Consider the following 13,707-nt stretch of genomic DNA (forward strand, 5'->3'; position numbering starts at 1 on the left):
ACCTGATATGATTTGGCGTTGTACCACAGCAGCCACCAACTATATTGACCAAGCCATCCACAGCAAAGTTCTGCATGCAGAAAAAGGCTCATTCAGTTCATCGGCATTCGTAACACTACAAATTCAGGTGGAAAAAGAGCTGCTGATTCTGAATAACTAACACGACATTGAAGAAAAGAGCCAAACACAATGAAGCCTGTATATAAAGGTCTGACATGCCCTAAATCTAAGGTTAAAAGCAGCAAATAGTTCAGATAGCACAAAATCCTTAAACTAACTTAAATGTATATTGCCTATTTGATCATATTAAAGTTGTTTTTGCCTATATGCTGAGATGAATAAATATGATCTAGATAATGCAATTTGACATAAAATTTCAAATAAATGTTTTAAAATAAATTCAAAAAGTGAAAAAATTTGCTCTTGAGGATACTAACCAAATTTTAAATGTTCAAGAGTAACCAAGAATTACCATGTTGGGGTTCAGGGCCAGAGAGTCACCATAGGCTGGTGAGTAAAGAACAAAGTAACTGAGAGGGAAAGTCAAGAAACTCAGAAACCAGGGCACTAGAAAAATCACCTTCACAAGATACTAAAAACCAGTATAGTCTAATAATTTAGGATGCAAAGATGGGAGGTTTGATGGGCTGGAAAAAATGGTGAATACAGAGATAAGGAGTAAACAGGACATCTATCCCACCTCCAGCAGTGTGGGAAAACTGCACCAGCAGTGTGGGGAAACTGCACCACTGGGGACTCAAAGCCAAGATAGCTTCACTCAGTTTGGATGGGACCCCATTAAGGATTTTCCATCATCCACTGATAACAATAAAGGACAAGGATGATAGTGTGCCTCCCCCCCCCCCCCCCACTAACTTCCCCAGGTTAATTCAGAAAACTAAACTTTTCTTTGGGGGAATTCCTAAGTCTATGTATTCCCAATCTACAACTCCATTTTCTCTATCTCTTGAAAATTCAACTGAAAAAAACATCCCTACCTTTAGGTGCATGGCCATCATGTCAGGAGCTTCATCATAGCCGCCAAAGGTATTAGGAAGACCTAGCAATGTAAATTTCAACCACTAATGGAAACTACCTTAACAAACAAAGTTCATGTTTGCAGAGGTTTTAGGTTAGAATAATATTTTAACTGTCTCTATTAATATGTAATTTATTATTGATTTACTTTCAAAAATAAAATAAATTCTTAATGTTTATATAGTGAATACATGCTACATATGAATTTTTTTTATCATACTAAGTGGGATATAAAAAAGGCTGTTCCCCAGCTCTCTCCTCCAAATCTATGTCAGCACTAGGACACTGCCAGCAACTACATGATTGTCAAGTTATCTCCATGAAGGCATTCAGCTATCCAGAGCAGGCAAACTATTGTATGGTCCACTGTAAGTGGGCCTCACACCCTACTGATAGGAGAGTGATTGTTTCCTGGAGAGTTAAAACAGGTCAAACCTGCTCGGTGACATCCAAAGTTAGGCTGCCTTCATGAATCGAGGATCTGCCTATCTTGTCACATGCTTACCCCCTTATCACTCCCTTCCTATTGAGTGTATACCCTTAGATAGTCCGTCCCACCGTTACTTTATTACTTGTAGTACAACCCCTTCCTGTGACGTCCGTCTTTAACTGTATTTAGGAGGCTTGCATGCCCCCAAAGATGTATAAGCCTTGGTTAGAAATCGCTCTCTCCCCCCTGCCCTCTACCCGTGCTGTGCGCAGACCTGGCTGGTGAGATCACGGCCGTTCAGGAGGTGAGCATGCTACCATGTAATGTATCTGACTCCTCTATTTTACCTTCCCTTCTATCTCTCTTATTCTTTATAACTTTACTATAATCTTTATATATCATAACCATACAATTGCGCCTATCAGACCTGTGATATAGTTCTGAGGGGCTGGTGTCCCCTACAATATTATGAAAATAAAAATATTTTTAAAGAAGTGTCACTAATAAATGGGAAAATCCCCTAGTCCACACCTTTCCCTAAAGGAAAGCTTCCCTTGTCACCAAGTTGCTTGGGAGCAGGAAGGTGACTTCATGTGCTCTAATGAGTATACCTGATATGCTATTAAAAACATACAAACAAAACAATTTCTTTTGAAATAAACATTCAGAAGTATATTCAATTTCCTGTTTTATTTATTATCCTCTTTCAGTTATCTTACTCCTGGTGGGAAGGAAAATTTATTGTGCATTAAAATACATATATTTGGAGAAAGATAGCAAGAAAGTTATATTTTAGCCCAAAGTAGCTAAACAATGCTCAAAGACATTCACCAGGAGATTAAGTTCAGCCAATATGTAACTGCATGGTCTGAGACTTGTCTACAAATATCTTGGGAATTTCTACACACAGTAAATTAAAAATTCTAGCTTTCACAAAGAGAAAAAGTGAACGCATATAGGCCCCTCCTGTTCTTGTGCCAATATAGTGGAAAGATGAAAAGGGTCTTCTTTATATTCATCTTTATGGCTACAGCCACTGTCACCAAAGGCATATATACCTAGTCAGGTATGACTAACTAAATGTCACTTCTTTAAACTATGTCCAGTTCTGAAATTGTCATGCTAGGTTCAATTATTTCTTTAATCTAGACCTAAACATCCTTCATTTGTAAAATGTCTACTTAGCATCATCTACATGCCAAGGCTTACAAACAAACTTTCAATCAATACCTGTTACCATGTCTTTCCTTTGTCTGTGCATTTGTATATGCCCCTCTGCAACACATACCTGCATTGGGATAACAGAGCACAAAGGCTGTAACACATTTTCCAATTGTTTCAATAAAAGGTCTCATTTCAGCTGCACCTAGAGCACAATTTAATCCAATACTGAGGGAGGAGAAAAAAGAAGATTTCAGAAGTATCATATTTTGTCACACATATCTATATTAAAGGTGTGGTAAAATGGGGACTATATTTAAAACTACAGCTAATAATAAATCTCCTGAGACATCCCACACTGCTGCAAAGTACCTTGGCAGTACAAGTATAGCCAAAGGTCTCCTGCAGCACGGAATTTTTTTGCCCTGTCTTCAAATACTGACAATATTATGGCTAGAAGATTTTGCCTGTGGATATGAGTCCTTTAAGTAAGATCTGTTTAGTTAATTTTACATTGTGAAATAATAATCCAGGAAACTACCACTTCTAAATAAATATCTGATCCGATGGTAAAACTTAAGGAGGGAAAAGGAAAATCTTCCAGATAGTAGAAACATCAATAGATAAAAGGAATTTACCCTAAAGAGTCCAGGAAATCAAGACTGTCTATAACTCTCGTGCTGAATAACCCTGTGCAAAGAACTTATTCTCTTATAGGTTCAGTTGTTCTAACTGAAGTTAAATGTGAAAACCCTCCAACATCACTATCTACAGTGGAGGATCCCAGAAACTACTGAACTACATAATCTTTGACTTTTTCATTTTTGACTTTTCTGCTTTTATTTTTATTTCTAAGTATAATGTGGTATCCTAGACTGGATCCTGAAACACAAATTTCATCCACACGAACAGTATATTCAGAACTCTAACCTTTATTCAGATTGTACTCGTGTTGATAAATGTCTGACAAAGGATGTCACCATTAGGGAAAGCCAGATGAAAGATATACAGCAACTCTCTGGACTATCTTTGTTACTTTTCTGTACATTTGAAATGATTGCAAAATAAAAACGTTATTTAAAACACAAGCAACATGCTGTGATCTTTCTGGACTCTGACAATTCTTAACCTCAGTTAAGAATGCTTGGTCTTAGGCAGGGCTTGTTGATATGCCTCTATTTGCTTTAGCAAATATTTTATTCACCAGACTTAGTTCCAATCTTGTCTTCTTAAAAATTAGATAACTTTAATTCCTCACCTGTAGCATGAGGAAAATAAAGGCCAATGTGGTAAAACACAGTGGTTAAGAGTAAGCTTGTATTCCCAGAGCCACTTGACTTTGGGCAAGTCAAACAAACTTTGAGTCTGTTTCCTGACATCAAAATGAGGATGGCACTCATTTTAGTTCTAACTGCAAGGAGGTGTTGGTAGAATTAAAAGAAAGAGTTCATTTAAAGGACTTAGATCCAACACACAGCAAATGCCCTATAAGTGGTCACATTCATTATTTTAAGGAGTCCTGGTAGCACTCCTTAGGAGCCCTGGTAGGATAGTGGTCAGCCACTCCTCTGAAGAAAGAGAGGGATTTCTAGTCCTGTCAGGAGTTAAGAGTCTCAGAAACCCACAGAAGAAGTTAGACCGGGACCTATAGAGTCATGGTGCATCGGCACCGGCAATTGGGTTTGAGGGTTTTTTTCTTTTATTTTCAGTGGCATAGTGGTTACAACATTAGGCTACTAACCATTAGGTCAGTAATTCAAAACCACCATCTGCTCCAGACCATGGGAGAAACCTGGGAATTTCTATTCTCGCAAAAGCAATATCACCTCAGGAACTCACTGTAGTTCTGCCCTCTCCTAGTGCATTGCTATGAGCAGACATTGACTTGATGGCAGTAAGTTTGTTCTTTTTATTATTGTTTTTATGGCCAATGTTATAAAAGAAGAAAACCAGGTTCTTTGAGACACAACATTAACCTAAGTGCTGAGAAAGATGGTTCCTTACCGTGGGTACTTAACATTTGTCTTAAATAACAGTCAAGTGAAAAGGTATAGGAAGAAAACTGTGTATTTTTGGAGCTTTCATTTTAGTCACATATGTAATTAAGAAACTTTTATATTAAAATGAATTAAAACATAGAAACATATGACAATAAAATGGGGGGAAAAAAATCTAACTTTTTAGATTAAAAGTCCGGAGTTTTAGAATGCTGCCCATATACCAAGGAAGACTGCTTCTGGTTGCCCTTTAAATGACCACGTAAGAATTGTCCAAAAAAGGGCATCATTACAGAAACAAAGGCAATGCTCGGCTAGTATAAGAATACTCCCTGAAGTCCCTCAAAATGACCCACTCAAAACAAAAATAAGGAAAAATAAATGACCTGCTGAAAAATGGAACAATTAGAACAGAATGAGAATGTTCACTCATGAAAAATATAACCAATGTCACTAAACTCGTGCAGACATTGCTGAATGGAAACCTAAACTGCTGTGTAAGTCTTCACCAAAAAGACAATCAAATAACATATGAAAATGATCCACTTAGGCAGTGGACTTCAGCGGCCCTTAGAGGAAAGAATGCCCTAATACTATGGAAATGGCACATTGCAAATATGTAGTAGCAATCTCATCCGTCGCAAATGAAAAACAATCAATTACAGCCATGTTACATTTCATGTTGTTGTGTTAACTGTCATCTGGTTGACTGTGACGCAAGTGACCCCATGTATGCAGAGAAGAACCAGTTTTCAAGGCAATGATAACCTTTTGTAATATCACCAGGGTTGTCTTCGGAGACATCTGATTGGTGCAACACTTAACTTGTGCACCACCTAGCGACTACTGTCATGTTTTACACACATCCGAAAAGACCACCCAGAAGAACCTGAGTTAAGGAGAGAATGATACTCACCAAAGTGGGTCTGCATGAGACACACTGATGACAAATGCCTCGCCTGTCTGTCCAGAAAGAGTTCGCCCACTTTTATCAACAATCGTCCCTGAAATCTAATTTCACAAAATAAACAATGTCAGCATATGACCTCCAGGTATGATAACAAAGACAACAAAAATAAGCAAGATGGTTTCCTGTTGATGTTACTCTCTCAAGAGAACTGTGCAATTCAAAGATAAAGGTAGCATTTCAGTTGACAGGATAAACGAAACCTGTTGCCATCAAATCAATTCTCTCATTAATATGGCTAAGGATTGGGTAGAGCAGCCCCACAGAGTTTCTAAAACTTAACCTTTTTTTGTTTATTTTAAAAAATAATTTTATTGAGGGCTCTTACAGCTATTATCACAATCCATACATCCATCGTGTCAAGCACATTTGTACATTTGTTGCCTTCATAATTTCAAAACATTTTCTTTCTACTTGAGCCCTTGATATCAGCTCATTTCCCCATCCCCACCCTCTCTCCCTCATGAACCCTTGGTAATTTATCATTCCTCCACTGCCCCCCATGTCTTACACCAATCGCTGTCTCCCTTCGCCTACTTTTCAGGGAGGGGTTATATGTAGATCATTGTGATTGGTTCCCCATTCTCCCCTCCTAGTATCTCTATTCTAATAATTGGTTCTGAGGGGTTTATCTGTCCTGGAGTCCCTGTTAATGGAAGCAAACAGGCACATCTATCTCCAGTGCAGTAACTGGCTATTGGAAGTGTTACACTCTCATTTAGTTAAACCACTAACCCACCAGAATTCCCTATAATCTGGATAAACATATACGAAGTTACTTGAGACCAATAGTGAGCAAAGCAAAGAAGAAAATGATAAGTCATTGAGGCAAATAAATGACCAAACACACTTCATAATTCACAAGCTTTCCCAGACACCGCTGGTTATTCTGGTCTCAAATTTACTTAACAGCTTGGTTTAGGTAACACCAGGGGTGTCAAACTGGTGGCCTGCAGGCTGCATGTGGCCCCCAAGGTAATTTTCTGTGTGGCCGTGATGCTCTGAAATAAAATGAAAATAGAAAAAATTGTTATGAAGAAAATAGTCCTCAGGGGAGATCGAGGCAATGCTGTATACACAATTGACTCATTAACTCTTTAACTGCTCAAGACAAGTATACACGTGGCCCACTGCCTTTCCTGGGGGCCTGTGGACGTGTATAAACACGCTGACTCCGTTCCGGCGATGTTTGGAAGCGGTATGTCTGCCACTCTCAGTGTCAGGCAATGTAAACAGATCCCAGTAGCAAATGGTTAAAGAGAGCATTCTGGGTTGTGCTGTTATGAATCATACCTAGCAACACTGTTGGTTAACATTTATAGAGCGAAGCCATTACGATGTGTGCATCACGTTTGTCAGCTGCCCAGCATTTTGTTCCTTTGTTCTATTTTCCGATCACAACCTGAGAGGTAAGTGAAAACTAGCAGAAGGAAAGGCTGGCAAGTTTCGGGTAAAAAAGAATAATTTTAATTTTATAGATACATTAAGTAAAATAAATGTTTAAATAAAAGCAATTATATAGTGTTTTAATTATGCTATCCATATTTCTGAATCCTCAATTCAAAATATAAATTTGACAAAATTTGTAAATGTAACGTGGCCTACATGAATCTTGTCTGTTGAACCAAATGGCCTGTTTAAATTGAGTGTGACACCCCTGGGTAACACCACTTTAGTCTCACCAAGCTGTCCAAAGTCTTTCATCAGTTTATGTAAAGATTAGAGTCTAGGAAACCTTATAGGGCAGTTCTACTGCATCCTCTGGACCAAGACCAGTCAGAATTGAATGGATGGCCCCAACAATAGCCGACTTAATAAACTGAAGTCTGTTGTCTTCCTTAGTGTTGGGTAACTTGCAGTTAGCACCTAAGTCCAACTTTCCTTGGGCCCTAATGAGGAATCACTTCAACAGACGAAATCCAGCCAGGCGTCTTCTTAACAACAGCCTGCCTCACCCCAACTAATCTTTAGATACATTTACTTGACATTCCTATAGATTACACTGCTATTGGTCTAGAATAGTTGGTGAATGAACAGAGAAACTTCAAATAAGTGGTACCTATAGATTATTAAGAGGGAGATTCAAAGTCTATGAAAAAAAATGGAATTAAAGGATAGTGAAATTTTTTCACAAACTTTTGAGGCCCATTTTGTATTCATAGTTCTACTATTGGTAGAGACCTCAAAATGATATTTTTTGAAAATTTATTTTTTGTAAAGGACGCCGTTCAGAACTTACAAAGATCGGCCGGGGAGCATACTTCTCTTCAAAGAGTTTCTGGATTGCATACAAGGCTGCCTATCAGGAAAAAAAAGAAAAAAACATTTTTATATGTCTAAGGAAATGTGTTTAAAGTTATCTTAACTTTCTAATCTGAATGTTCCCTTTACTAAGAACTCTTCAGATAAGGTACACACATCAAATTTCAGTAAAGAAGAAACATACCATCCTTTATGATGCACAATCCCAGAATCCCTTTCTCAAATGTAAACTTATAAACATCAAAACAACACCAATACGAGCAGAAAGTTCATCCATGAACTAATACTTCTTGGAAGAAACAATTCTTTCTTTTTTTTTCTCTCAGTGAAACCAAGAGTGCCCATGTCTTCCACATCCACATACATGCATGGCAGGTAGGAGTAACCAAGAGTATATGAAAGTCAACCAGGTGTCAATGCAAAAGAGTGTGACCTTAGATTAGGCTTCACAGATATGAATCCCGTGTTCTTCTATGCTGGTCACTCATGTTTTATTAATATTTCATGATTCTAAGATGTACTTATTTTCACAACTAATTTTCTGAAATCAGAATGTAACCTTTAACTAATGTCTAATTATTCTAATCACTGTGGTGGTGAATTTTTGTGTTATTATTTGTTGAAAAGTTACTACTTCATCAGTTTTAGGGCTTATTATTTTAGAACTTGACAAACTGAGTCTAAAAATGCCATTGAAAATAACCATGCAAGAATAGCCAGGAAAGTTCTGGAAGCATTGGGGGTGGGGGGTGGGGAGGGGGAGGAGACAGGGAAATGCAATGGAGTAACAAATTTTTAAAAAGAAAAAAACAAAAAGCTACACTGAGATATGCAGATAAGATTCTACAGTAAATAACAGTAGGGTATTCATGAACTTAGTATAAGGAAGTCAGACATTCATTCCTATCACTGGGAGACAATATATGGAGTTACAAGAACGTAGAAACCTTACAGAACAAAAGTAGAGTTCTGCCTTATTCCTCACTCCAAAATAAATTCCAGATGTATCATGAGGGAAACAAGTCCCTATGTAATCAAAGAAATTTTATGTCACACATTCTAAAACTTAAAAATTTAGTTCACAAAATATATTTTAATGCTTTATCCTTATTGTACCCTTTTTTTCTAACAGCTCCGTAACCCATATAGGTGCATTTGATTTCATATATATTACTTATCTTGTTTATTTTATTACTTTCAAAATATATATCTGATGCGTTTCGCAAATAACAAAATTATTTGTTTGCCAATGATTCACAAAATTTCTGGAAAGGTGTATGAAAGTGAACCACGTAACCGATGGGTTAAGAGTGAGGTGGGCAGCCACACCAACCCTTGAGGACGATATCCCTGCTCAGAGCAGCCAAAGCACAGAGAGGACCATATGGCCAGCCCCACTACGAGACATGACATCCTTCACTAACCCACAGTCCTATGGGGGAAAACACTGGACATACAGCGTAGAACTGTGTCCTATGTGACCCCACCACACCAAAGCAAACCACTAAGGGCATGCAACAGAACAGCAAGGAGAGTAGAGCAAGGAAGTCCCAAGGGAATACCAAAAATAGACTTTGGGGCCAGGGCGTGGCTCTCCATCAGACTCCACCAGAACACTCTTAAAGGTTAACAAATAGACCAAACACTATTTACAGACTTCTCTTTTTTGGTCATTGGTTTTGTTTTCTTTTGTTGCTTTGCTTTGTTCTGTCTTGTTTTTGTGCATATTATTATCTCTGCAGGTCTACCTAGATAAGATAGGTGGGATAAACATTCTGGAGGACAAAACAACAGACTGTTGTGGGGGACATGGGAGAAGGGGAGGTGCGGGGGAAAGCAAGTGGTGTTAACAAACCCAGGGGCAAGGAACAACTGATCCAAAATCAGTGGCAAGAGGGTGTAAGAGGCCTGGTAGGGTTTGATCAAGGGCAATGTAACCGAGAGGAATTACTGAAACCCAAATGAAGGCTGAGCACGATAGTGGGACAAGAGGAAAGTAAAAGGAATAGAGGAAAGAACTAGGAGGCAAAGGACATTTATAGAGGTCTAAATAAAGGCATGTACATATGTAAATATATTTATATGAGGATGGAGGAAATAGATCTATGTGCATATATTGATAGGTTTAGTATTAAGGTCGCAAATGGACATTGGGCCTCCACTCAAGTACTCCCTCAATGGAAGAACACTTTGTTGTAATAACCTGGCATTCCGTGATGCTCACTTTCCCGACATGATCGCTGAAGACAAAGCGGATGCATAAACAAATGTGAAGAAAGCTGATGGTGCCCGGCTATCAAAAGATATAACTTCTGGGGTCTTAAAGACTTGAAGATAAACAAGCAGCCATCGAGCTCAAAAGCAACAAAATCCACATGGAAGAAGCACACCAGCCTGTGTGATCATGAGGTGTCGAAGAGATCAGCTATCAGGCAAAGAAGAAAAAAATCATATCACTGTGAATGAGGGGGAGTGCAGAGCGGGGGCCCAAAGGATGTTCTGTAGGCAACTGAATATCCCCTTACAGAAGGGTCTCCGTGAGGAGATGAGACCCTTCAGGGTGCAGTGTAACACCTGAGGGCCGTCAAGAGGCAGTGTAGCAAGGATGAACCAATTCCTCTATTTTTTTAATCCTTCCTCCCCCTAGTATCATGATCCCAATTCTACCTTACAAATCCGACTAGACCAGAGGATGTGCACTGGTACAGATAGGAACTGGAAACACAGGGAATCCAGGACAGATGAACCCCTTAGGACCAGTGGTGATTGGTAACACCGGGAGGGTAGATGGAAGGAGGGAGAGAAAGAGGGGGCCGATCACAAGGATCTACATATAACCTCATCCTTTGGGGATGGACAACAGTAAAGTGAGTGAAGGGAGACATCAGACAGTGTAAGCCATGACAATAATAATAATAATTTATAAATTATCAAGTGTTTGTGAGGGACGGGATGTGAGGACGGAGGGGGGAAATGAGATGATACCTAAGGCTCAAGTAGAAATCATATGTTTTGAGAATGATGATGGCAACAAGTGTACAAATGTTCTTGAGACATGATGGATGGGTTGTGATAAGAGTTGTATGAGCCCCCAATAAAATAATTTAAAAAAAAAGAATGAGGTGGGCAACCATCTTAGGTGCAAATAACTAGTCTTCCATCGTCTCGAGCAAAAAGAGTAAAGGAAAGCAAAGACCCATGAAAGTAGTTAATCCAGTAGACTAATGTGCCATTTGAACCTCAGCATCCATAACCATAAGAGCAAAGAACTAGGTGGTGCTACCAGCTGGAACTACCACTATCAGAAGCTCCAAAAGGAATCCTATTAAGGAGGTGCAGAATAAATTGGGAGAAAAATGTAAAATAAAACTCAAAATCATAAAAAGATTCGGGTTACTGGTTGGTTAGAACTTTTGAAATCTCAAAACTATGGTACCTTTTAGGCCTGGAACTGAACTTATCTGCATGTCTCTAAATGAAGATAAACAATAGACACAGGTATATATATATATAAACAAAACATCAAACCCACTGCTATGGACTCAATTCTGACCCTATCTATGTAGGACAGAGTAGAATTGCTCCTTTAAAGACACAGGGTGTGTGTGTGTGTGTGTGTGTGTGTGTGTGTGTGTGTGTGTGTGTACAAACAAAATATCAAACCCACTGTCATGGACTCAATTCTGACTCATAGTGACCCTATCTACATAGGACAGAGTAGACTTGTTCCTTTATGTTCCTAAGAATGTGCATCTCTATAGAGCCCATAGATTCACCTTTCTCCCAAGGAGTGGATAGTGGGTTTGAACCACTGGCTTTGCAGGGTTCAGCTTAATGATTAACCCGTAGCACCATCAGCACTCCGTACATCAATAAGGTGAATAGTAACATTAGGGAGGTGCACATTCCTTAGAAGAATCAACCATTTGAGCTCAAAGGGGCAGTACTTTGCCCAAGGTCAGAATTAAGGTGACAGGAAGAATTGGGAAAGGAGGAATGAATATGGAAAACACACGTAGGAAGTGGAGTAAGAAATGGCAAGCTGTAGAAATTGCCAATAATGCCGTGAAGCAATATGTATAAGAATTGAATTGAAAATGGACTTGCTCTTTAAACCATCATCCAAAAGACAATAAAGTTTTTCTTAATGTGGTGGCATAGTCATCCAGATTCTGGGTGGCATCACTCCCTTCACTCTACCTCATGCAGTCTAGGAATTTTTTTAAAATTCTGAGTCTAAAATTTAATTTTCTACTCCCAGAACAGGTTGGTGGTTCAAATGCACTAGCTAATCCACAGGGGAAAGATGAGGCAGTCAGCTTCTCTATTACAGACTGGAACTTCTATGGGGCACTTCTTTAATCTGTCCTAGAGAGTCAATGAGTGAAAACAACTTTATAGCAGATTTGTTTTGTTCCTGGTTTATAGAAATATAGGAGAAAAAAAGAGGAAGAGTATCTCCCCTCATTTTGAAATAGGATCTTTCTAAGTATAACCCTGTGGTGAAGCAAAATTTTTTAATATGGTTCTTCTATCTGTTTCTTGGGGAAAAAAAAACCCTGGTGGTATGCCATAGGCTGCTAAGCTCAGAGGCGCCAGTTTATAACCACCAGTTGGTCCTCAGGCGAAAGATGAAGGTTTCTACTCCTATACAGATATACCGTATATACTTGTGTATAAGCCGAGTTTTTCAGCACCTTTTTAATGCAGTTTTTGTGGTAAAATTAGTTGCCTTGGCTGGTATTCGGGTTGGCTTATAATCAAGTGTATACAGTAGTCTGGGAAGGCCAAAGAAGCAGTTCTAGTCTGTAATATAAGGTTGCTATGAGTTGGAATTGACTTGATACCAGTAAGTGAGTTTATTTTATAACTTCCTTCAAATGATTAAGTCGGACTATTCTAATAAGGTGTAGCAGACACTAATTCAAGGATTGCTTCATTCCACCATCCCCCTGGCTACAAGAATAAAACATTTCAGAACCAAGAATGAAAAGAATTTCGGGGGCCATCAAAAAAGAAGAGACACTAGCAGAGTACATTCAAGATCCTTCCCTACTTCAAGTGGAAGAGCAAGCCACACAGATCCAGAGGCAAGGCAAGGAAACCAAGAGAAAGGGGAGAGCAGCACCACCAAGACTCTGCATCTGGGAGGGAGAGCAGTGAGCATGCTTGCAGCTCTTGAAGGCAGAATCCAAAGGACCATGAAGCCGAAGACTGTGGACTTGGCTGCTGGCTGAGAAAAGGCACTGCTGTAGACAATGACTATATAACCGTATATACTCGTATATAAGCCAAGTTTTTCAGCACCAAAAATGTGCTCAAAAACTGGGGTTCAGCTTATACATGGGTCAGTGGTACCAAAGAGACGTGTAACATCTTGCGGGTGATTGCTGTTCCTCTGCTGTTCATTCAAAGGCCCGCTGACACTGCAGGGCTTTGAATGTTTGTTTACTCACATCTAACCAATCAGAGCCATGCTATGACGTGGACGCAGCTGAATTGGTAAGGATGTGTCTGTGGCTGTGCTCTGTCTCTCCCCTCTGTCTCTGTGTTAATTCACATCCTGCATTTCCCACCCTAGGCTTATATTCGAGTCCATCAGTTTTTCGGGTTTCCCAGGTAATAATTAGGTATCTCGGCTTATACTTGGGTTGGCTTATATTCGAGTATATACGGTACTTAATGTTTTCTGATCCTCACTTATGGTGACTTGTTAATGTCCTCAATAAACCCTATAACTGTGAGTATTCTTTGTGAGTTCTACATGGCCACTGCCCAGCAACAAAGTAGAGTGTTGGTGTCAGAATAAAAGAAGATAGAGGGTGGAAGCATACCTGACTTCTACCTGTGGC

At 39.2% G+C, this 13,707-nt stretch overlaps 1 protein-coding gene across 4 annotated transcripts in view; it reads right to left on the reverse strand.

The window, feature by feature from the left end:
• Window positions 1-13,707, reverse strand: part of MTR (5-methyltetrahydrofolate-homocysteine methyltransferase) — a 190,293-nt gene that overhangs the window by 140,407 nt on the left and 36,179 nt on the right. For all 4 annotated transcript variants that reach the window (XM_075556395.1, XM_075556396.1, XM_075556397.1 and 1 more), the window contains exons 7-11: window positions 7,833-7,892; window positions 5,543-5,637; window positions 2,757-2,857; window positions 999-1,060; window positions 3-70 (exon numbers count right to left, since the gene is read on the reverse strand). In XM_075556395.1, coding sequence (XP_075412510.1) covers window positions 3-70; window positions 999-1,060; window positions 2,757-2,857; window positions 5,543-5,637; window positions 7,833-7,892 — 386 coding nt within the window. The remainder of the gene's footprint in view (window positions 1-2; window positions 71-998; window positions 1,061-2,756; window positions 2,858-5,542; window positions 5,638-7,832; window positions 7,893-13,707) is intronic.

The sequence above is a fragment of the Tenrec ecaudatus genome, chromosome 8 (genome assembly GCF_050624435.1).
Source record: "Tenrec ecaudatus isolate mTenEca1 chromosome 8, mTenEca1.hap1, whole genome shotgun sequence".
Classification (NCBI taxonomy): Eukaryota; Metazoa; Chordata; class Mammalia; order Afrosoricida; family Tenrecidae; genus Tenrec; species Tenrec ecaudatus.